The following is a 24004-nucleotide window of genomic DNA, read 5'->3' as shown; positions in this document are numbered from 1 at the left end:
GCTGGGTGTCTGATCTGGGTGTGTTTGTTGCTGGGTGTCTGATCTGGGTGTGTTTGTTGCTGGGTGTCTGATCTGGGTGTGTGTGTTGCTGGGTGTCTGATCTGGGTGTGTGTGTTGCTGGGTGTCTGATCTGGGTGTGTTTGTTGCTGGGTGTCTGATCTGGGTGTGTTTGTTGCTGGGTGTCTGATCTGGGTGTGTGTGTGTTGCTGGGTGTCTGATCTGGGTGTGTGTGTTGCTGGGTGTCTGATCTGGGTGTGTGTGTTGCTGGGTTTCTGATCTGGGTGTGTTTGTTGCTGGGTGTCTGATCTGGGTGTGTGTTGCTGGGTTTCTGATCTGGGTGTGTGTGTTGCTGGGTGTCTGATCTGGGTGTGTGTGTTGCTGGGTGTCTGATCTGGGTGTGTGTGTGTTGCTGGGTGTCTGATCTGGGTGTGTGTGTTGCTGGGTGTCTGATCTGGGTGTGTGTGTTGCTGGGTGTCTGATCTGGGTGTGTGTGTTGCTGGGTGTCTGATCTGGGTGTGTGTGTGTTGCTGGGTGTCTGATCTGGGTGTGTGTGTGTTGCTGGGTGTCTGATCTGGGTGTGTGTGTTGCTGGGTGTCTGATCTGGGTGTGTGTGTGTTGCTGGGTGTCTGATCTGGGTTTGTGTGTTGCTGGGTGTCTGATCTGGGTGTGTTTGTTGCTGGGTGTCTGATCTGGGTGTGTGTGTGTTGCTGGGTGTCTGATCTGGGTGTGTGTTTGTTGCTGGGTGTCTGATCTGGGTGTGTGTGTGTTGCTGGGTGTCTGATCTGGGTGTGTGTGTTGCTGGGTGTCTGATCTGGGTGTGTGTGTGTTGCTGGGTGTCTGATCTGGGTTTGTGTGTTGCTGGGTGTCTGATCTGGGTGTGTTTGTTGCTGGGTGTCTGATCTGGGTGTGTGTGTGTTGCTGGGTGTCTGATCTGGATGTGTGTGTAGCTGGGTGTCTGATCTGGGTGTGTGTGTGTTGCTGGGTGTCTGATCTGGGTGTGTTTGTTGCTGGGTGCCTGATCTGGGTGTGTGTGTTGCTGGGTTTCTGATCTGGGTGTGTTTGTTGCTGGGTGTCTGATCTGGGTGTGTTTGTTGCTGGGTGTCTGATCTGGGTGTGTTTGTTGCTGGGTGTCTGATCTGGGTGTGTTTGTTGCTGGGTGTCTGATCTGGGTGTGTTTGTTGCTGGGTGCCTGATCTGGGTGTGTGTGTTGCTGGGTGTCTGATCTGGGTGTGTGTGTTACTGGGTGTCTGATCTGGGTGTGTGTGTTGCTGGGTGTCTGATCTGGGTGTGTTTGTTGCTGGGTGCCTGATCTGGGTGTGTGTGTTGCTGGGTGTCTGATCTGGGTGTGTTTGTTGCTGGGTGTCTGATCTGGGTGTGTGTGTTGCTGGGTGTCTGATCTGGGTGTGTTTGTTGCTGGGTGCCTGATCTGGGTGTGTGTGTTGCTGGGTGTCTGATCTGGGTGTGTTTGTTGCTGGGTGTCTGATCTGGGTGTGTGTTTTGCTGGGTGTCTGATCTGGGTGTGTTTGTTGCTGGGTGCCTGATCTGGGTGTGTGTGTTGCTGGGTGTCTGATCTGGGTGTGTTTGTTGCTGGGTGTCTGATCTGGGTGTGTGTGTTGCTGGGTGTCTGATCTGGGTGTGTGTGTGTTGCTGGGTTTCTGATCTGGGTGTGTGTGTGTTGCTGGGTGTCTGATCTGGGTGTGTGTGTTGCTGGGTGTCTGATCTGGGTGTGTGTGTGTTGCTGGGTTTCTGATCTGGGTGTGTGTGTGTTGCTGGGTGTCTGATCTGGGTGTGTGTGTTGCTGGGTGTCTGATCTGGGTGTGTTTGTTGCTGGGTGTCTGATCTGGGTGTGTGTGTGTTGCTGGGTTTCTGATCTGGGTGTGTGTGTGTTGCTGGGTGTCTGATCTGGGTGTGTGTGTTGCTGGGTGTCTGATCTGGGTGTGTGTGTTGCTGGGTGTCTGATCTGGGTTTGTGTGTTGCTGGGTGTCTGATCTGGGTGTGTTTGTTGCTGGGTGTCTGATCTGGGTGTGTGTGTGTTGCTGGGTGTCTGATCTGGGTGTGTGTGTGTTGCTGGGTGTCTGATCTGGGTGTGTGTGTTGCTGGGTGTCTGATCTGGGTGTGTGTGTTGCTGGGTGTCTGATCTGGGTGTGTGTGTGTTGCTGGGTGTCTGATCTGGGTGTGTTTGTTGCTTGGTGCCTGATCTGGGTGTGTGTGTTGCTGGGTGCCTGATCTGGGTGTGTGTGTTGCTGGGTGTCTGATCTGGGTGTGTGCGTTGCTGGGTGTCTGATCTGGGTGTGTGTGTTGCTGGGTGTCTGATCTGGGTGTGTGTGTTGCTGGGTGTCTGATCTGGGTTTGTGTGTGTTGCTGGGTGTCTGATCTGGGTGTGTGTGTTGCTGGGTGTCTGATCTGGGTGTGTGTATTGCTGGGTGTCTGATCTGGGTGTGTGTGTTGCTGGGTGTCTGATCTGGGTTTGTGTGTTGCTGGGTGTCTGATCTGGGTGTGTTTGTTGCTGGGTGTCTGATCTGGGTGTGTGTGTGTTGCTGGGTGTCTGATCTGGGTGTGTGTGTTGCTGGGTGTCTGATCTGGGTGTGTGTGTGTTGCTGGGTGTCTGATCTGGGTGTGTTTGTTGCTGGGTGCCTGATCTGGGTGTGTGTGTTGCTGGGTGTCTGATCTGGGTATGTGTACGTTGCTGGGTGTCTGATCTGGGTGTGTGTGTTGCTGGGTGTCTGATCTGGGTGTGTGTGTTGCTGGGTGTCTGATCTGGGTTTGTGTGTGTTGCTGGGTGTCTGATCTGGGTGTGTGTGTTGCTGGGTGTCTGATCTGGGTGTGTGTTTGTTGCTGGGTGTCTGATCTGGGTGTGTGTGTGTTGCTGGGTGTCTGATCTGGGTGTGTGTGTTGCTGGGTGTCTGATCTGGGTGTGTGTGTTGCTGGGTTTCTGATCTGGGTGTGTATGTTGCTGGGTGTCTGATCTGGGTGTGTGTGTTGCTGGGTGTCTGATCTGGGTGTGTGTGTTCCTGGGTGTCTGATCTGGGTTTGTGTGTTGCTGGGTGTCTGATCTGGGTGTGTGTGTTGCTGGGTGTCTGATCTGGGTATGTGTGCGTTGCTGGGTGTCTGATCTGGGTGTGTTTGTTGCTGGGTTTCTGATCTGGGTGTGTGTGTGTTGCTGGGTGTCTGATCTGGGTTTGTGTGTTGCTGGGTGTCTGATCTGGGTGTGTTTGTTGCTGGGTGTCTGATCTGGGTGTGTGTGTTGCTGGGTGTCTGATCTGGGTGTGTGTGTGTTGCTGGGTGTCTGATCTGGGTTTGTGTGTTGCTGGGTGTCTGATCTGGGTGTGTGTGTTGCTGGGTGTCTGATCTGGGTGTGTTTGTTGCTGGGTGTCTGATCTGGGTGTGTTTGTTGCTGGGTGTCTGATCTGGGTGTGTGTGTGTTGCTGGGTGTCTGATCTGGGTGTGTTTGTTGCTGGGTGTCTGATCTGGGTGTGTGTGTGTTGCTGGGTGTCTGATCTGGGTGTGTTTGTTGCTGGGTGTCTGATCTGGGTGTGTGTGTGTTGCTGGGTGTCTGATCTGGGTTTGTGTGTTGCTGGGTTTCTGATCTGGGTGTGTGTGTTCCTGGGTATCTGATCTCGGTTTGTGTGTTGCTGGGTGTCTGATCTGGGTGTGTGTGTTGCTGGCTGTCTGATCTGGGTGTGTGTGTGTGTGTTGCTGGGTGTGTGTGTTGCTGGGTGTGTGTGTTGCTGGGTGTCTGATCTGGGTGTGTGTGTTACTGGGTGTCTGATCTGGGTGTGTGTGTGTGTGTTGCTGGGTGTCTGATCTGGGTGTGTGTGTTGCTGGGTGTCTGATCTGGGTGTGTGTGTTGCTGGGTATCTGATCTCGGTTTGTGTGTTGCTGGGTGTCTGATCTGGGTGTGTGTGTGTTGCTGTGTGTCTGATCTGGGTGTGTGTGTTGCTGGGTATCTGATCTCGGTTTGTGTGTTGCTGGGTGTCTGATCTGGGTGTGTGTGTTGCTGGCTGTCTGATCTGGGTGTGTGTGTGTTGCTGGGTGTCTGATCTGGGTTTGTGTGTTGCTGGGTATCTGATCTGGGTTTGTGTGTTGCTGGGTGTCTGATCTGGGTGTGTGTGTGTTGCTGGGTGTCTGATCTGGGTGTGTGTGTTACTGGGTGTCTGATCTGGGTGTATTTGTTGCTGGGTGTCTGATCTGGGTGTGTTTGTTAGTGGGAATGACTGCCTGATGTATTGACATCCCTGACTTTGATGAGTATTCGGAGTGTTTCTGTGACACATTATGCCACAATGCCGATGTGTAAAATCTGTGGTGTGATCTGCAGTAAAATGCAGACGCTTAGTTTGATGTGTCGACTCTGGCACTTTGTGGCTTTTAATCTAACAACAGAAGACAAGGTTTTTCCCCTGGGGTGTGGGAATTCAAATGTAGAGAGCATAGATTTAAGATGAGATGGGAAACATTTAAAAGAGACCTAAGGGGCAACTGTTTCACACAGAGGGTGGTGTGTGTATGGAATGAGCTGCCAGAGGAAGTGGTGGAAGCTGGTACAATTATAACGTTTAAAAAGCATCTGGATGGGTATACAATTTAAAGGGATATGTGCTGGGTGCTAGCAGGTGGGCCTAGATTAGGTTGGGATATCTGGTCGGCAGGGACGAGTTGGGCTGAAGGGTCTGTTTCCGTGCTGTACATCTCTATGACTCTATAACATTTGCTATCTCTGACACAGGATACAGCTGACTACATTCGGCCTATTGGGTTCACACTACAGTTTAGTTTGGCTGAACAGCCTGAGGGGCCAATTCTGGATGACGGTTGTGTAACTACAGTTAAAAACTGGGTAAGTCTCTGTTGGACTTGTATCGCTCAGATCGACAGGCACAAAGCTTTGTCCTGAAGTTTGCTGAAATATCCCTGTTTTCAATTTCACACTTTCAGATTCCCTTCTTTAAAGACTGTGGGGACGATGATGAATGTTTGACGGACCTTGCGTTGCAGGCACACTTGGATATTTCAGGATCTAGGCAAGAAAATATTTATTGCCAACGTTTATTGTCAGTTGTTGGCGCTGGAATCATGAGGTTAAAAATCATTATTTCGAGATGTCGGTGTTGGACTGGGGTGTACAAAGTTAAAAATCACACAATACCAGGTTATAAGAACAAAGAAGAACAAAGAAATTTTACAGCCCAGGAACACGCCCTTCGGCCCTCCAAGCCTGAGCTGATCCAAATGTACTGTCTAAACCTGTCGGTCAATTCCTAAACATCTGTATCCCTCTGCTCCCCACCTACTCATGTATTTATCCAGATGCATCTTAAATGAATCTACGGTGCCTGCCTCTACCACTTCTGCTGGCAACGGGTTCCAAACGCCCACCACCCGGTGTGTGAAGTACTAGCCGCGTGTATCCCCCTTAAACTTTCCACCTCTCACCTTGAAAGCGTGACCTCTCGTTATTGAATCCTTCACCCTGGGAAAAAGCTTGTCTCTATCCACCCTGTCCATACCCTTCATGACTTTGTAAACCTCAATCAGGTCCCCCCTCAACCTCCTCTTTTCTAGTGAAAATAAACGTAACCTACTCAAAACTCTCTTCATAGCTAACACCTTCCATACCAGGCAACATCCTCGTAAACCTTCTCTGCACCCTCTCCAAAGCGTCCACATACTTTTGGTAATGTGGCGACCAGAACTGTACACAATATTCTAAATGCGGCCAAATAGTCCAACAGGTTTAAATGGAAGCACTGGCTTTTGGAGCGTCGTTCCGTACCCATAGGGAGGGCCTCAACTGGGACCTTGAGTTCATGTCACACTACAGGTGACCAGTATTGCACTATACACACACAGGCACTCCTATGCACACATACACACAGACACACATTTACACAGACACTCACACACACCCCTACAGACACACACTCCCACACTCACACATGCAACCCCTCACAGACTTAGACACTCTACAACTGTACTCTGATATACACACATGTATACACTCTTTCTCACACTCATAACACCCCCCCCCCCCCCCCCCCGACAGACAGACACACACACAAACCCACATGCGCACATATACATATACGTTTATGGGGTGAACTTGTACTTGTAGAGTTGCATTGTACTTTGCTCAAAAGCTGCATGAATCCCTGTAAGACTCTGTTAACTCACTTTTTAGATTAGAATCAGTCTAAACATTATGGCACAGACAGGGAACACAGGGGGCTAACACCTTCAACATTATCTGGCTAACACCAATTGTTACAGTTAACCTGAGAATGCAACTTTTAAAGAAAGTTTTGTGATTTACACATGAAAGAAGTGAAACTATCATGGTATTCGAACAGATGAAAGACTCAACAAATAATCAAGGTATTTTTCAATGTATAATTTCAGTTACATCACACTGTAAACTTTTGCCATAAATTCTGTGTCTTACAATTGTGTCCTCCACAACCACCTGATGAAGGAGTGGCGCTCCGAAAAATCATTAGGCTCTGTAATAACTGTTATGTTTCCCTCTGAGCCACTCATGATAATCACTTGAAAATATATCACCATTCCTACACTGTTGCTGAGTCACAATCCTGGAACTGTGTCCCTTATGGCATTATGGATCTACCTCCACTGTGTAAACTGCAGCTCATTATCACCTTCTCAATGGCCACTAGGGAGGTATATTTAATGCTGGGTCAGTGACCCCCCAGGTCCCATGAGTGAATGTTTAAAAAGCAGTAAGGAGTACAGCTGCTGTCTCCCTAATTCCTCTCCTGATGCTGTCTCCCTAATTCTGGATTAGTGGTGCTGGAAGAGCACAGCAATTCAGGCAGCATCCGAGGACAGGCAAAATCGACGTTTCGGGCAAAAGCCCTTCATCAGGAATAAAGGCAGAGAGCCTGAAGCATGGAGAGATAAGCTAGAGGAGGGTGGGGGTGGGGAGAGAGTAGCATAGAGTACAATAGTTAGGTGGGGAAGGAGATGAAGGTGATAGGTCAGGGAAGAGAGGGTGGAGTGGATAGGTGGAAAAGGAGCTGGGCAGGTCGGACAAGTCCGGACAGGTCGAGTTACTGGAGGTTAGAAACTAGGATGAGGTGGGGGAAGGGGAAATGAGGAAGCTGTTGAAATCCACATTGATGCCTTGGGGTTGAAGTGTTCCGAGGCGGAAGATGAGGCGTTCTTCCTCCAGGCGTCTGGTGGTGAGGGAGCGGCGGTGGAGGAGGCCCAGCACCTCCATATCCTCGGCAGAGTGGGAGGGGGAGTTGTAATGTTGAGCCACTGGGCGATTTGGTTGATTGATGCGGGTGTCTCTGAGATGTTCCCTAAAGCGCTCTGCTAGGAGGCGTCCAGTCTCCCCAATGTAGAGGAGACCGCATCGGGAGCAACGGATACAATAGATGATATTAGTGGATGTGCAGGTAAAACTTTGATGGATGTGGAAGGCTCCTTTAGGGCCTTGGATGGAGGTGAGGGAGGAGGTGTGGGCACAGGTTTTACAGTTCCTGCGGTGGCAGGGGAAAGTGCCAGGATGGGAGGGTGGGTCGTAGGGGGGCGTGGACCTGACCAGGTAGTCACGGAGGGAACGGTCTTTGCGGAAGGCGGAGAGGGGTGGGGAGGGAAATATATCCCTGGTGGTGGGGTCTGTTTGGAGGTGGCGGAAATGTCGGCGGATGATTTGGTTTATGCGAAGGTTGGTAGGGTGGAAGGTGAGCACCAGGGGCGTTCTGTCCTTGTTGCGGTTGGAGGGGTTGGGTCTGAGGGCGGAGGTGCGGGATGTGGATGAGATGCGTTGGAGGGCATCTTTAACCACGTGGGAAGGGAAATTGCGGTCTCTAAAGAAGGAGGCCATCTGGTGTGTTCTATGGTGGAATCGCTCCTCCTGGGAGCAGATACGGCGGAGGCGGAGGAATTGGGAATGCGGGTGTCTCATCTCAGAGACACCCGCATCAATCAACCAAACCGCCCCGTGGCTCAACATTTCAACTCCCCCTCCCACTCTGCCGAGGATATGGAGGTCCTGGGCCTCCTCCACCGCTGCTCCCTCACCACCAGACGCCTGGAGGAAGAACGCCTCATCTTCCGCCTCGGAACACTTCAACCCCAAGGCATCAATGTGGATTTCAACAGTTTCCTCATTTCCCCTTCCCCCACCTCATCCTAGTTTCTAACCTCCAGTAACTCGACCTGTCCGGACTTGTCCGACCTGCCTAGCTCCTTTTCCGCTTTTGCCCGAAACGTCGATTTTGCCTGTCCTCGGATGCTGCCTGAATTGCTGTGCTCTTCCAGCACCACTGATCCAGAATCTGGTTTCCAGCATCTGCAGTCATTGTTTTTACCTTGCTGTCTCCCTAATTCCTATCTACCAATGAGCCACCTGAATAGCTAACAGGCAAACAAGGAGCAGCAGAAGGTCATTCAGCCCCTCAAGCCTGTCCCGCCATCCCAAACCATCATGTCTGATCTGATTGAAACCTCAAATCCCCATTCCCACTTAGCTCTGAAAGCCTTTCATCACCTTGCCTAACAAGAATCTGTCTACCACTGCCTTTAAAATATTCAAAGACTCTGCTTCCACCCTCTTTTCAGGGAGAAAGTTCCAAAGACCCTTTGAGTATAGGAGTTGGGACGCCATGTTGAGGCTATTGGTGAGGATTTTGGTGGGGCCTCTTCTGGAATACTGTGTCCAGTACTAGTCTCCATATTACAGGAAGGATATTATCAAGCTACAGAGGGATCAGAAGAGATTACCAGGGTGTTGGTGGGAGTGGGGGGTTTGTGTATAAGGAGATGCTGGATGGACAGGGACTGTTTCCACTGTAGTGTAGGAGGTTTATATAATCATGAGGGGTATATGTCATATGAATGGCAGTTGTCTTTTCACTAGTGTAGGAGAAAGTGAGATCTGCAGATGCTGGAGATCAGAGCTGGAAATGTGTTGCTGGAAAAGCGCAGCAGGTCAGGCAGCATCCAGGGAACAGGAGAATCGACGTTTCGGGCATAAGCCCTTCTTTCCTGAAGAAGGGCTTATGCCCGAAACGTCGATTCTCCTGTTCCCTGGATGCTGCCTGACCTGCTGCGCTTTTCCAGCAACACATTTCCAGCTTTTCACTAGTGTAGGGGAGTTCAAGACTAGGGCACATATTTTTAAAGTGAGGGGGTAAGATTTAAAAAGGACATGGGGCAACTTTTTTTACATAAGGGGTGGTTTGTGTGTGGAATGAAATTCCTGTGATTTTTGAATAGGAGACTGTGATTTTTGAATAGGTCACTGATTTTTGAATAGGTGACTGTGATTTTTAAATAGGAGACTGATTTTTAAATAGTTGACTGTGATTTTTGAATAGGAGACTGTGATTTTTAAATAGGTGACTGATTTTTAAATAGGAGACTGATTTTCAAATAGGTGACTGTGATTTTTGAATAGGAGACTGTGATTTTTGAATAGGAGACTGTGATTTTGAATAGGAGACTGTGATTTTTAAATAGGCGACTTTGATTTTTATATAGGAGACTGATTTTTGAATAGGAGACTGTGATTTTTAAATAGTGGACTGTGATTTTGAATAGGAGACTGTGATTTTTAAATAGTTGACTGTGATTTTGAATAGGAGACTGTGATTTTTAAATAGGCGACTTTGATTTTTATATAGGAGACTGATTTTTGAAAAGGAGACTGTGATTTTTAAATAGTGGACTGTGATTTTTATATAGGAGACTGATTTTTGAAAAGGAGACTGTGATTTTTAAATAGTGGACTGTGAGTTTGAATAGGAGACTGTGATTTTTAAATAGTTGACTGTGATTTTGAATAGGAGACTGTGATTTTTAAATAGGTGACTGTGATTTTTAAATAGGAGACTGATTTTTAAAAAGGAGACTGATTTTCAAATAGTTGACTGTGATTTTTAAATAGTGGACTGTGATTTTGAATAGGAGACTGTGATTTTTAAATAGTTGACTGTGACTTTGAATAGGAGACTGTGATTTTTAAATAGGCGACTTTGATTTTTATATAGGAGACTGATTTTTGAAAAGGAGACTGTGATTTTTAAATAGTGGACTGTGATTTTTATATAGGAGACTGATTTTTGAAAAGGAGACTGTGATTTTTAAATAGTGGACTGTGAGTTTGAATAGGAGACTGTGATTTTTAAATAGTTGACTGTGATTTTGAATAGGAGACTGTGATTTTTAAATAGGTGACTGTGATTTTTAAATAGGAGACTGATTTTTAAAAAGGAGACTGATTTTCAAATAGTTGACTGTGATTTTCAAATAGTTGACTGTGATTTTTGAATAGGAGACTGTGATTTTTAAATAGGTGACTGTGATTTTTAAATAGGAGACTGATTTTTAAATAGGTGACTGATGTTTAAATAGGAGACTGATTTTTAAATAGTTGACTGTGATTTTGAATAGGAGACTGTGATTTTTGAATAGGAGACTGAGATTTTTAAATAGTTGACTTTGATTTTGAATAGGAGACTGTGATTTTTAAATAGTTGACTGTGATTTTTAAATAGGCGACTTTGATTTTTATATAGGAGACTGATTTTTGAATAGGAGACTGTGATTTTTAAATAGTGGACTGTGATTTTGAATAGGAGACTGTGATTTTTAAATAGTTGACTGTGATTTTGAATAGGAGACTGTGATTTTTAAATAGGCGACTTTGATTTTTATATAGGAGACTGATTTTTGAAAAGGAGACTGTGATTTTTAAATAGTGGACTGTGATTTTTATATAGGAGACTGATTTTTGAAAAGGAGACTGTGATTTTTAAATAGTGGACTGTGAGTTTGAATAGGAGACTGTGATTTTTAAATAGTTGACTGTGATTTTGAATAGGAGACTGTGATTTTTAAATAGGTGACTGTGATTTTTAAATAGGAGACTGATTTTTAAAAAGGAGACTGATTTTCAAATAGTTGACTGTGATTTTTAAATAGTGGACTGTGATTTTGAATAGGAGACTGTGATTTTTAAATAGTTGACTGTGACTTTGAATAGGAGACTGTGATTTTTAAATAGGCGACTTTGATTTTTATATAGGAGACTGATTTTTGAAAAGGAGACTGTGATTTTTAAATAGTGGACTGTGATTTTTATATAGGAGACTGATTTTTGAAAAGGAGACTGTGATTTTTAAATAGTGGACTGTGAGTTTGAATAGGAGACTGTGATTTTTAAATAGTTGACTGTGATTTTGAATAGGAGACTGTGATTTTTAAATAGGTGACTGTGATTTTTAAATAGGAGACTGATTTTTAAAAAGGAGACTGATTTTCAAATAGTTGACTGTGATTTTCAAATAGTTGACTGTGATTTTTGAATAGGAGACTGTGATTTTTAAATAGGTGACTGTGATTTTTAAATAGGAGACTGATTTTTAAATAGGTGACTGATGTTTAAATAGGAGACTGATTTTTAAATAGTTGACTGTGATTTTGAATAGGAGACTGTGATTTTTGAATAGGAGACTGAGATTTTTAAATAGTTGACTTTGATTTTGAATAGGAGACTGTGATTTTTAAATAGTTGACTGTGATTTTTAAATAGGCGACTTTGATTTTTATATAGGAGACTGATTTTTGAATAGGAGACTGTGATTTTTAAATAGGTGACTGTGATTTTGAATAGGAGACTGATTTTTAAATAGTTGACTGTGATTTTGAATAGGAGACTGTGATTTTTAAATAGGTGACTGTGATTTTTAAATAGTTGACTGTGATTTTGAATAGGAGACTGTGATTTTTGAATAGGAGACTGTGATTTTTAAATAGGTGACTGTGATTTTGAATAGGAGACTGTGATTTTTAAATAGTTGACTGTGATTTTGAATAGGAGACTGTGATTTTTAAATAGGTGACTGTGATTTTTAAATAGTTGACTGTGATTTTGAATAGGAGACTGTGATTTTTAAATAGGAGACTGTGCTTTTTAAATAGGCGACTTTGATTTTTATATAGGAGACTGATTTTTGAATAGGAGACTGTGATTTTTAAATAGGAGACTGATTTTTAAATAGGAGACTGTGATTTTTAAATAGGCGACTTTGATTTTTATATAGGAGACTGATTTTTGATTAGGAGACTGTGATTTTTAAATAGGAGACTGATTTTTAAATAGGAGACTGTGATTTTTAAATAGGCGACTTTGATTTTTATATAGGAGACTGATTTTTGATTAGGAGACTGTGATTTTTAAATAGGAGACTGTGCTTTTTAAATAGGCGACTTTGATTTTTATATAGGAGACTGATTTTTGATTAGGAGACTGTGATTTTTATATAGGAGACTGATTTTTAAATAGGAGACTGTGATTTTTATATAGGAGACTGATTTTTGAATAGGAGACTGTGATTTTTAAATAGGAGACTGTGCTTTTTAAATAGGCGACTTTGATTTTTATATAGGAGACTGATTTTTGATTAGGAGACTGTGATTTTTATATAGGAGACTGATTTTTAAATAGGAGACTGTGATTTTTAAATAGGAGACTGATTTTTAAATAGTTGACTGTGATTTTTAAATAGCGGACTGTGATTTTTAAATAGGAGACTGAGTTTTGAATCGGGGACTATGATTTTTAAATAGGAGATTGTGATGTTTAAATAGGAGACTGTGTTTTGAATAGGAGACTCTGATTTTACAACAGTGATCCCTAGTTTTAGATTCTTTCATCAGCAGGGGCATTCTCTCCACATTTGCCTTGTCAAGACCCTTCAGAATCTTATATGTTCCAGTCAAGTCATTGCTTTCATGACCAAACTCCAGCAGCTTCAAGCCTAGCCTGATCAACCTTTCCTCATAAGACGAATCATCTTCCCCACCCCATTCTCAGCATTAGCCTGGTGAACTCTCACTGAATTGCTTCCAATGTAATTGCGCCCTTCCTTCAAATAAAGTGGTCAATACTGTACCCAGTGCTCCAGGTGTGCACTACCAATGCCCTGTATAGTTGAGGAATAACTTCCCTATTTTTGTATTTCATTCCCTTCACGATCAATGAGAACATTGAATTGTGTTTCCTCATTCTGTGCCGACTGATTGTGAGAGAGAATGTTGGTGAACAGGCTGGCCAATCAGAGCATCGCTGCCTCTAGTCTAGAACACTCTACATCCCAAAGAAACTTCCTGGGGAACGATCAGGAACGGGAACAGGATTGATGCTAACACCCACAAACTGACCCGTACCAAGTCTGATCACAATCTCAGCAGGAATCAAACACCCAGCTTGTATTCTTGCTGAGCTGCATTTACCCATTGGGCTGTCTAGTATTTCTTGAGTTTGTGTATATTTTTCATTTTTATAATACACTATTTCAGACAAAGTCCTTACATTGTAAAAAGCTATCGGCAGAGGGTGTCAGCAATAGTGATGCTGGAAAACAGGAAAGAAAATGCTTACAATACAAGCCTCAACATCACCTTTTCCAAAAACCTGCTCTTCACCAGTCTCCTTGTGAAGGTAAAACAAACTTAAGTTCCTCTTTCTCATGTCTTTTGGAGGATTCCTTTCATGTGCACTGTGAACTATGAATAAGTTTGATGGAGTTTAATATAGATAAATGCAAGGTGTTGCAGTTTGGAAAGACAAACCAGGGCAGGATTTACACAGTTAGTGGTAGGGTCCTGGGGAGTGTTGTTGAATAGAGAGACCTAGTGATGCAGGTATATAGTTCCTAGAAAGTAGCATTACAGGTAGACAGGGTGAAGAAGGCACATTTGCTTTCATCAGTCAGAGCATTGAGTACAGGAGTTTTAGATTAGATTAGATTAGATTATTTACAGTGTGGAAACAGGCCCTTCGGCCCAACAAGTCCACACCGACCCGCCGAAGTACAACCCACCCATACCCCTACATTTACCCCTTACCTAACACTACGGGCAATTTAGCATGGCCAGTTCACCTGACCTGCACATCTTTGTACTGTGGGAGGAAACCGGAGCACCCGGAGGAAACCCACTCAGACACGGGGAGAACGTGCAAACTCCACACAGTCAGTCGCCTGAGGCAGGAATTGAACCCGGGTCTCTGGTGCTGTGAGGCAGCAGTACTAACCACTGTGCCACCACGTGTCATTGTGGTACATCATGTTATGGATGTACAAGACATTGGTAAGGCCATGTTTGGAATTGTGCTTTCCCTGTGAAGGAAAGTTAAATAATTCTTCCCACAGTCCAAAGATGTGCAGGTCAGGTGAATTGGCCATATTAAATCGCTCATAGTGTTAGGTGTATTAGTCAGAGGGAAATGGGTCTGGATGGGTTACTCTTTGGAGGGTCGGTGTGGACTGGTTGGGTCAAAGGGCCTGTTTCCACACTGTAGGGAATCTAATCTAATCTAAACTCCACGGCTGGTCTCCCATCACCAAGACAGTCTGTAATTACACATGAACAGTCCCTGACTTTAGTGCTGCCTGTTCAGAGTATCTCTGACATTCCTGATTATACCTGTCAGGCAGGGCTCTCAGATTGGATCAGGTTAAGACCATAAGACCATAAGACATAGGAGTGGAAGTAAGGCCATTCAGCCCATCAAGTCCACTCCGCCATTCAATCATGGCTGATGCGCATTTCAGCTCCACTTACCAGCGTTCTCCCCGTAGCCCTTAATTCCTCAAGACAACAAGAATCTATCAATCTCGGCCTTGAAGACATTTAGCGTCCCGGCTTCCACTGCACTCCATGGCAATGAATTCCACAGGCCCACCACTCTCTGGCTGAAGAAATGCCTCCGCATTTCTGTTCTGAAATGACCCCCTCTAATTCTAAGGCTGTGTCCACGGGTCCTAGTCTCCTCGTTTAACTGAAACAATTTCCTAGCATCCACCTTTTCCAAGCCATGTATTATTTTGTACGTCTCTATTAAGTCTCCCCTTAATCTTCTAAACTCCAACGAATACAATCCCAGTATCCTCAGCCGTTCCTCATATGTTAGACCTGTCATTCCAGGGATCATCCGTGTGAATCTCCGCTGGACACGTTCCAGTGCCAGTATGTCCTTCCTGAGGTGTGGGGACCAAAACTGGACACAGTACTCCAAATGGGGCCTAACCAGAGCTTTATAAAGTCTTAGTAGTACATCTCTGCTTTTATATTAACATCCCCAATTAGGGAACTCAGATTCTATGAGGTCCAGCCAGCTGACTTGTTACAATCACTACAGAAGGAAGTTATTAAACTGGAAAGGGAGCAAAATAGATTTACAAAGATGTTACCAAGACTGAATAGGCTGGGGCTGTTTTCCCTGGTGCGTAGGAGGCTGAGGGGTGACTTTACAGAGGTTTATAAAATCATGAGGAGCATGGATAGGGTAAATAGACAAGGTCTTTTCCCTGGGGTGGGGGAGTCCAGAACCAGAGGGCATAGGTTTAGGGTGAGAGGGCAAAATTTAAAAGGGACCTAAGGGGCAACTTTTTCACGCAGAGGGTGGTGTGCATATGGAATAAGTTGCCAGAGGAAGTGGTGGAGGCTAGTACAATTACAACATTTAAAAAGCATTTGGATAGGTACATGGATAGGAAAGGGATATGGGCCAAATGCAGGCTAGTTTTAGCTTAGGAAACTTGGTTGGCATGAACAAGTGGGCCGAAAGGTCTGGTTCTGTGTCATAAAGTCAGGCAGCACACTGTGACCTCTAAGACATTTGAACAAATGGAAAGCTTCCTTGGAAAAAGATACAAGGCTAGTTTTTAGTGAAGGGGAATCCACTTCACACTGATTAAGCCACATGCAGCTGCGAACCTTGGTTATATAGTTCACAGAGTTTGTGAACTTTTGTTTGTGACGCAAATAGTGCTTCACCATTAAATCCAAGATACACAATTCCTCCTCATTCTCCATGCCTGGATATACCTGACCACAGCACTCTATTCACACTGCTCATCCACTACCTCCCACTTGCGTTCCACCAACAACTCTCCCATTGGCATCAAGAAATCTCCACCAATCCCTGTTTCCTTCCACTCCAGAAAGCTCAAAGAGCCTTCTGCCATTTTCCCCAATTCATTCATTCCCCAAGATCAGCTCTTGTCCCATGTGACTGACTCCACAAAAACTCCTGTCTTGTCATCCACTCCTATCATCAGCTCTTGGAAAGACTGAGCTTTGTTGGGTTTAACAGCAGGAACACTGACACCAACTTCTGGGCCTCCAGACCCGAACTGTACCTTAGTGCCTGATGTTTTACCCCTTTTAGCTGAGATAGAACCAGGTAGCAGACAGCCTTGATGCCGTTCCATCTTCAGCGACTCTGTATCATCACATCATCGACCTCACCCTGTTCCCCTTCATCTGTCTCCTCTCCTAAGATGTGACTTCTAAATGCCTTTGTTGACAGCCACCTGACACTTTGTAAGTTTTGGGCTATAATTTAAATTCAAATTCCAACTTTAATTTGTTCATCTGAAACTTTAGTTGGTAAGGCATCAGGAGATAGCCTGGTGAAACAACTCAGGAAATTCAACTCAAATTATAACCAGTACTTGCCAAAGCAGGGCAGGGGCTTTATGGGTGTACTGTAGCTCTTACCTTCAGCTTTCAGGGCACAGGTCCCTGCAACAACTCGAGGGTCTCCTGTTTTCACTTGGACAGCAGGATAATGTTACCTTCAGACTTAGGTGGGAGGGGGATTGGGAGCTGGGGGGGCCTGGAGAAGAGTGTCAGACAGAGGAGGGGCTTTCAAATGGGGGACAGTCAGTGGGAGGTCAGACGGGGTCGGGTGGACTATCAGGTTCAGGGATTCGAACGGGAAAGGGAGTCAAGTGGGGGAAGGGTCAGGCAGGGGACAGTCAGATGGGAGGGTTAGATTGGGGAGGTCAGACAGGGAAACGAGGGGAGTATCAGGTTCAGGGGTTAGGGAACGGGAAAGGGAGTCAAATGTGGGGAACGCCAGGCAGAGGACAGTCAGAGGGGGTAGGGTAGGGTGGTGGTACAGATAGGTGACTGGGGTGAGGGTTGTACTATGGGAAGGCTGGTCGGGTAGCAGGAGAGGCCCTGTTTCCTGTGGTAAATTAATCTTGTGTTGCTTATTTTTTTTCCAGGATGATGCACAGAATAAGATTGAATGTCTGGTGTTATCGCCACACCACAGGATCTGCAACGTCAGTTTCCCGGTCTTCAGATCTCTGATGCAGGTATTTCCTTCAGGAGACATTGCAGGCTTCATCTGTCAGGAGGGCGGGTGATGGAGGAACTTCGGGCCTTGCAATAGGCATCGGGTGCTCGACACTCCTTCAGATCTCCCCTACAGCTTCTGAGACAGTGACAGAGCAGGAACTCAGAGCTGGACTCTCTCCTCCTCTCAGTCACTAGTGGATCTTGGCAAGGCATTGACGATGGGGTTCACGTGGATTTTCTACATCCCTGCAGGCAGTAGGTAATTGTGCCTTAAATCCACTATTTTCTACTGCTGCTGGTCTGAGCTCCCCCAGTTGGAGCTGAGCATGGTACAAAGTCGATCACCTGTGCCTTGAATCCAGAAAAGGAAATTGGTGAATATCCCACTCCAGATCAATACCAAGTGACTCCTGAAGGAAGGTGCATTCATGTGAAATTGGCTGAGGATAGATTTGATAAAGTGCTGCCCTCACAGTTGACTAGCCAATGTGTAATCTCCATGAACCTCATGTAGGAAGGAGGTTTACTGAAATCAGGGACTCGAATTCCATTGGAGGAACAGAGCCTGCTCGATCAGGAGAGAAAGTAGAGAACAGGATTAATAAGGGCATGTTGGAAACTGCAATGAGATGGGAAATGTGTGCTTCATTGGGTTCTCAAGAGAATGGAGCTTCATTACACACCTGTTAAATGCAGCTTTTTCCTTTACACGCAGGTCTCCTTTCGTATGGAGTTTGAGTTTCATTGTTCACATCTATTGGATGAAGTGGAGCTCTACATCAGTGTTAGCAGGTCAGATGATGTGAAACCTTCATTGCTTTCTTCCATTATGTCTGTCATAGCTTCAGACTTCCTTCTGCATGTTACAAGCTGTAGACAGGCAGGTTTAACTGGTCTCAGGACGAACAGTCTTTAAGGCCCGGCTGGATCAGCCACAATCCCACAAACACAAGGGGCTGATAGGACGATTCCTGGTTCTCATGCTCTCACATCTCAAATCAGCACTGCAGCATCGACACAGACAAGACATCGAGCTGGTCCAAATCCCAGCTGCTAGTGCTTCTGTTCCCAGCAAACACTACTCTCTCGCCTCTCCGTGTGCTCTCTCCTGACTCTCTCTCCATGACACTCTCCCTCACTCCCTGACACTCTCCCTCACTCCCTGACACTTTCCCTCACTCCCTGACACTCTCCCTGACTCCCTGACACTCTCCCTCACTCCCTGACACTCTCCCTCACTCCCTGACACTCTCCCTCACTCCCTGACACTCTCCCTCACTCCCTAACCCTCCAAGTGTTAGACCCTCACTCCCTGACACTCTCCCTCACTCCCTGACCCTCCGAGTGTCAGACCCTCACTCCCTGACCCTCCGAGTGTTAGACCCTCACTCCCTGACACTCTCCCTGACTCCCTGACACTCTCCCTCACTGCCTGACACTCTCCCTCACTCCCTGACCCTCCGAGTGTCAGACCCTCACTCCCTGACCCTCCAGTGTTAGACCCTCACTCCCTGACCCTCCGAGTGTCAGACCCTCACTCCCTGACCCTCCGAGTAGCGGACCCTTATGTTGTCAAGCCTCTAAACTGCTTTCCTAACTCGCTGTGTTTGTCCCTTTATCTCCCATTGAGCTGCTTCAGCTCTTTATAATGTCTCCTAAGGTGGCTTAGTGTTAACGCTTTCATCTATTTCATGTTCCCCTGAAGCACTTATTGAGGTCTTTTCTGTAGGAAGGTTGCTATATAAATGTTAGCTTTTGTTGTAGCTAACGTACTGAATCATGGCTCACCCTTGTGACCAAGGATTGCATACTGGTTTCTCAGTCGCTGAGGGAGGGCTTATTGACGCTGTTAATTTCTTTGTCTCATTCTCTTCTTAGTGCCCTGGAGTGAGTTCTGGAGGCTCTCTCTCTCTCTCTCGGATTCTCGCTCTCTGATTCTCTCTCTCTTTCTCTCTCTCTCTCTCTCTCTGTCTTTGTCTGTCTCTCTCTCTCTGTCGGATTCTCTCTCTCTCTCTCTTTCTTTCTCTCTCTCTCTCTCTCTCCTTCTCTGACTGTGTCTCTCTCTCTCTCTCTCTGACTTTCTCTCTCTCTCTCTGTCTCTCTCTCTCTTTGACTGTCTCTCTCTCTCTCTCTGACTCTCTCTCTCACTCTGACTGCATGGAAACCTTCCTCATGGAAACCTTCCTCACTGAAACCTTCCTCATTGAAACCTTCCTCACTGAACCCTTCCTCACTGAACCCTTCCTCACTGAACCCTTCCTCACTGAACCCTTCCTCACTGAAACCTTCCTCATGGAAACCTTCCTCATTGAAACCTTCCTCATGGAAACCTTCCTCACTGAAACCTTCCTCATTGCCTTCTGTGTTTTTAAGTCCCTCAGTCACTCCAAAGCGCTGGCTTTGAGGGGCGTTGTAGGTCTGAGGAGAGTAAATACATTAGGTTTGACCCCCGGGTCTGGCTCTGTATTTCTGGGGCTTGAGGGACTCACTCCAGTGTTAACGAAAATGTTTCCACTTTGCAGTGACAGTACAGAGCTGAATGAGACGCTTGATGATAACACCGTGTACCTGTGGGCAGCTGTCCAGTATGAAGCAGATCTCCTCCTCACCAGGTAGGAGCTGGCACTCAGATTGCCATTTCCTCATCCTGTTACCATCGTGAGTTAAACCCTTCCTGACAATCTATAACGAAAGAAGCCAATAAGTTGATAGCAGGTAGGACCTCAATACCAGAAACTTGGAGGGGCCTCTTCTGTCTCAGATGTTTGCTGATCTCATGCGTCCTTCTAGTGTGTATGGATTTAATGAGTCCAGCTTTGGTGACTCACTTTCTAGGCTGTTCAGTTCCTTCCCCCATGTTTGAACATGTCCTTCCTCGTCAGTCGGTCCCTTTGTAAGTGCAGTAACTCCTGAAGAAAGCTTCCAATAGCTGAAACCCATTCCCCTGACAGCCGAAGCTGCTGAGGGTTTTCCATGTTTCTAGGAATCTCACTGCCGCAGTATTTTGATGACACTGGATGGGGGTCAGTCCTCTGTAATCTGAGAGAATACTGGAAACCCACAGCAGGTGAGGCAGCCTCTGTGGAGAGAAATATAGATTCTCAACATCCATGACCTTCCAGCACAACCGTCCCTAAGGGTCACCGTCAGAACAGTTCGGTGAATCTTTTCTGTTCTTAGTTCAATTCTTCAGCATCTGCAGGAACCCCTTTTCACCGTGCTCTTTAACCTGGAACACAGGGAGAACTAGCCATTTGGATACAGAACTGGCTCAAAGGTAGAAGACAGGGGGTGGTGGTGGAGGGTTGATTTTCAGACTGGAGGCCTGTGACCAGTGGAGTGCCACAAGGATCGGTGCTGGGCCCTCTACTTTTTGTCATTTACATAAATGATTTGGATGCGAGCATAAGAGGTACAGTTAGTAAGTTTGCAGATGACACCAAAATTGGAGGTGTAGTGGACAGCGAAGAGGGTTACCTCAGATTACAACAGGATCTGGACCAGATGGGCCAATGGGCTGAGAAGTGGCAGATGGAGTTTAATTCAGATAAATGCGAGGTGCTGCATTTTGGGAAAGCAAATCTTAGCAGGACTTATACACTTAATGGTAAGGTCCTAGGGAGTGTTGCTGAACAAAGAGACCTTGGAGTGCATGTTTATAGCTCCTTGAAAGTGGAGTCGTAGGTGGATAGGATAGTGAAGAAGGCGTTTGGAATGCTTTCCTTTATTGGTCAGAGTATTGAGTACAGGAGTTGGGAGGTCATGTTGCGGCTGTACAGGGCATTGTTTAGGCCACGTTTGGAATATTGCGTGCAGTCCTGGTCTCCTTCCTATCGGAAAGATGTTGTGAAACTTGAAACGGTTCAGAAAAGATTTACAAGGATGTTGCCAAGGTTGGAGGATCTGAGCTACAGGGAGAGGCTGAACAGGCTGGGGCTGTTTTCCCTGGAGCATCGGAGGCTGAGGGGTGACCTTATAGAGGTTTACAAAATTTTGAGGGGCATGGATAGGATAAATAGACAAAGTCTTTTCCCTGGGGTCGGGAAGTCCAGAACTAGAGGGCATAGGTTTAGGGTGAGAGGGGAAAGATATAAAAGAAACCTAAGGGACAACTTTTTCACGCAGAGGGTAGTACGTGTATGGAATGAGCTGCCAGAGGAAGTGGTGGAGGTTGGTACAATTGCAACATTTAAGAGGCATTTGGATGGGTATATGAATAGTAAGGGTTTGGAGAGATCTGGGCCGGGTGCTGGCAGGTGGGACTAGATTGGGTTGGGATATCTGGTCGGCATGGACGGGTTGGACCGAAGGGTCTGTTTCCATCCTGTACATCTCTATGACTCTAAGGCTCTGTGGTTGGAAGTAATGGATGTGTTTGAACTCTCTGCAGTTTGTTCAGATTCCCAGCATAAAGAGCCTAAGGGGATTTCAGCTCACATAGCCCCCCAGACACTCACTCGAAGAGAGACCAGAATAGTAACTGTGCAGGAAAACACAACCAGCAGGGGGTAGTACTGGGAGCTCTGCTGATGCCAGGAATGGAAGGGGTCAGTATAATGGAAGATGTCTTCTGTATTCTAATCTGCACAGGTTCACCAGAGGAAATACAAATATAAACAAAGATTTCTTTTATTTGGCAATCAGGGTGATTTGATTGAACTGCAAAACAGCAACTGTGACGCTACTGTTTAAAAAGGGAGGTAGACAAAAGATGGGGAATTATAGACCGGTGAGTTTAACGTCTGTCGTGGGCAAGATGCTTGAGTCTGTTATCAAAGAAGAAATAGCAAGGCACCTCGATAGATGGCAGGCGCAGCATGGGTTCATGAAGGGCAGGTCATGCTGAACGAGTAATTTGGACAATGGGGACCCAGTAGATGTGGTGTACCTAGATTTTCTAAAAGGCCTCCAACAAGGTGCCACACAAGAGGCTGCTACATAAGATAAAGATGCATGGCATTATGGGTAAAGTATTATCATGGGTAAAGGATTGTTTAACCATCAGGAAGCTAAGAGTGGGGATAAATGAGTGCTATTCTGGTTGACGATTAGTAACTAGTGGTGGGCCTCAGGGATCAGTGTTGCGACCACAATTGTTCACAATTTACGTAGATGATTTGGAGTTGGGGACCACGTGTAGTGTGTCAAAGTTTGTGGATGACACTCAGATGAGTGGCAGAGCGAGGTTTGCAGAGGACTGTGAAACTCTGCAGAGGAATGTAAGTATTTTAAGTGAGTGGGCAAAGGTCTGGCAGATGGAAAACAATGTTAATAAATGTGAGGTCATCCATTTTGGTAGGAGTAACAGTAAAAAGGATTATTAGAACTTATAAAACATAGAACATTACAGTGCAGTACAGGCCCTTCAGCCCCCGGTGTTGCACTGAACTGTGGAACCAATCTGAAGCCTATCTGTCCTACAATATTCCATTCTCATCCATATGTTTATCATTTGACCATTTAAGTGCCCTTAAACTTAGCGACTCTACTCCTGTTGCAGGCAGGGTGTTCCACGCCCCTACTACTCTCTGAATAAAGAAACTACCTCTGACATCAGTCCTATATCTATTACCCTCAATTTAAAGCTATGTCCCCTCATGCTAGCCTTCACCATCTGAGGAAAAAGGCTCTCCCTGTCCACCCTATCTAACCCTCTGATTATCTTCTATGTCTCTATTAAGTCACCTCTCAACCTTCTTCTCTCGAACGAAAACAGCCTCAAGTCCCTCAGCCTTTCCTGGTAAGACCTGTGTCCGTATAAGGCAACATCCTAGTAAATCTCCTCTGACCCCTTTCCAAAGCTTCCACATCCTTCCTATAATGCGGTGACCAAAACTGTACACAATACTCCAAGTGCGGCTGCACCAGAGTTTGTACAGCTGTAACATGACCTCATGGCTCCAAAACTCAATCCCTTTACTAATAAAAGCAAACACACTGTATGCCTTCTTAGCAACCCTGTCAACCTGAGTGGCAACTTTCAGGGATCTATGTACATGGGCACCGAGATCTCTCTGCTTATCTACACTACCAAGAATCTTCCATTAGCCCAGTACTCTGTATTCCTGTTACTCCTTCCAAAGTGAATCACCTCACACCTTTCCAGTTAAACTCATTTGCCACCTGTCAGCCCAGCTCTGCAGTTTATCTATGTCCCTCTGTAACCTGTAACATCCTTCAGGACCTTTCCACAACTCCACCGACCTTAGTATAATCCACAAATTTAATAACCTATCCTTCTACGCCCTCATCTAGGCCATTTATAAAAATGACAAACAGCAGTAACCCTAAAACAGATCCTTGCGGTACACTACAAGTAACTGAACTCCAAGATGACTATTTCCCATCAACCACCACGCTCTGTCTTCTTTCAGCTAGCCAATTTCTGATCCAAACCACTAAATCACCCTCAATCCCATGTCTCTGTATTTTGTGCAATAGCCTACCGTGGGAAACATTATCAAATGCTTTAATGAAGTCCATATACACTACATCAACCACTTTACCCTCATCCACCCCATGGTCACTTTCTTAAAGAACTCAGTAAGGTTTCTGAGGCACAACCTACCCTTCACAAAATCATGTTGACCATCCCTAATCAACTTATTCCTTTCCAGATGATTATAAATCCTATCTCTTATAACATTTTCCAACACTTTACCCACAACTGAAGTAAGGCTCACTGATCTATAAATTACCAGAGTTGTCTGTACTTCCCTTCTTGAACAAGGGAACAACATTTGCTATCCTCCAGTCTTCTGGCACTATTCCTGTCAACATTGACACCATAAAGGTCAAAGGCTCTGCAATCTCCTGCCTGGCTTCCCAGAGAATCCTAGGATAAATCCCATCTGGCCCAGGGAATTTATCAATTTTCACACTT

At 45.7% G+C, this 24004-nt stretch overlaps 1 protein-coding gene across 1 annotated transcript in view; it reads left to right on the top strand.

Annotated features, from left to right (window-relative positions):
* The window catches only part of LOC122544732 (integrin alpha-10-like), a 143030-nt gene that overhangs the window by 98657 nt on the left and 20369 nt on the right, over nt 1–24004 (top strand). The window contains exons 12-17 of the mRNA XM_087985099.1: nt 4727–4837; nt 4936–5021; nt 13327–13468; nt 17046–17138; nt 17837–17913; nt 19644–19733. Coding sequence (XP_087841225.1) covers nt 4727–4837; nt 4936–5021; nt 13327–13468; nt 17046–17138; nt 17837–17913; nt 19644–19733 — 599 coding nt within the window. The remainder of the gene's footprint in view (nt 1–4726; nt 4838–4935; nt 5022–13326; nt 13469–17045; nt 17139–17836; nt 17914–19643; nt 19734–24004) is intronic.

Source organism: Chiloscyllium plagiosum, unplaced genomic scaffold (genome assembly GCF_037043375.1).
Source record: "Chiloscyllium plagiosum isolate Xiang-an unplaced genomic scaffold, Cpla_swu_hap1 HiC_scaffold_50, whole genome shotgun sequence".
Classification (NCBI taxonomy): Eukaryota; Metazoa; Chordata; class Chondrichthyes; order Orectolobiformes; family Hemiscylliidae; genus Chiloscyllium; species Chiloscyllium plagiosum.
The sequence above is the reverse complement of the archived record's forward strand: the minus strand, read 5'-3'. Positions and strand labels throughout refer to the sequence as shown.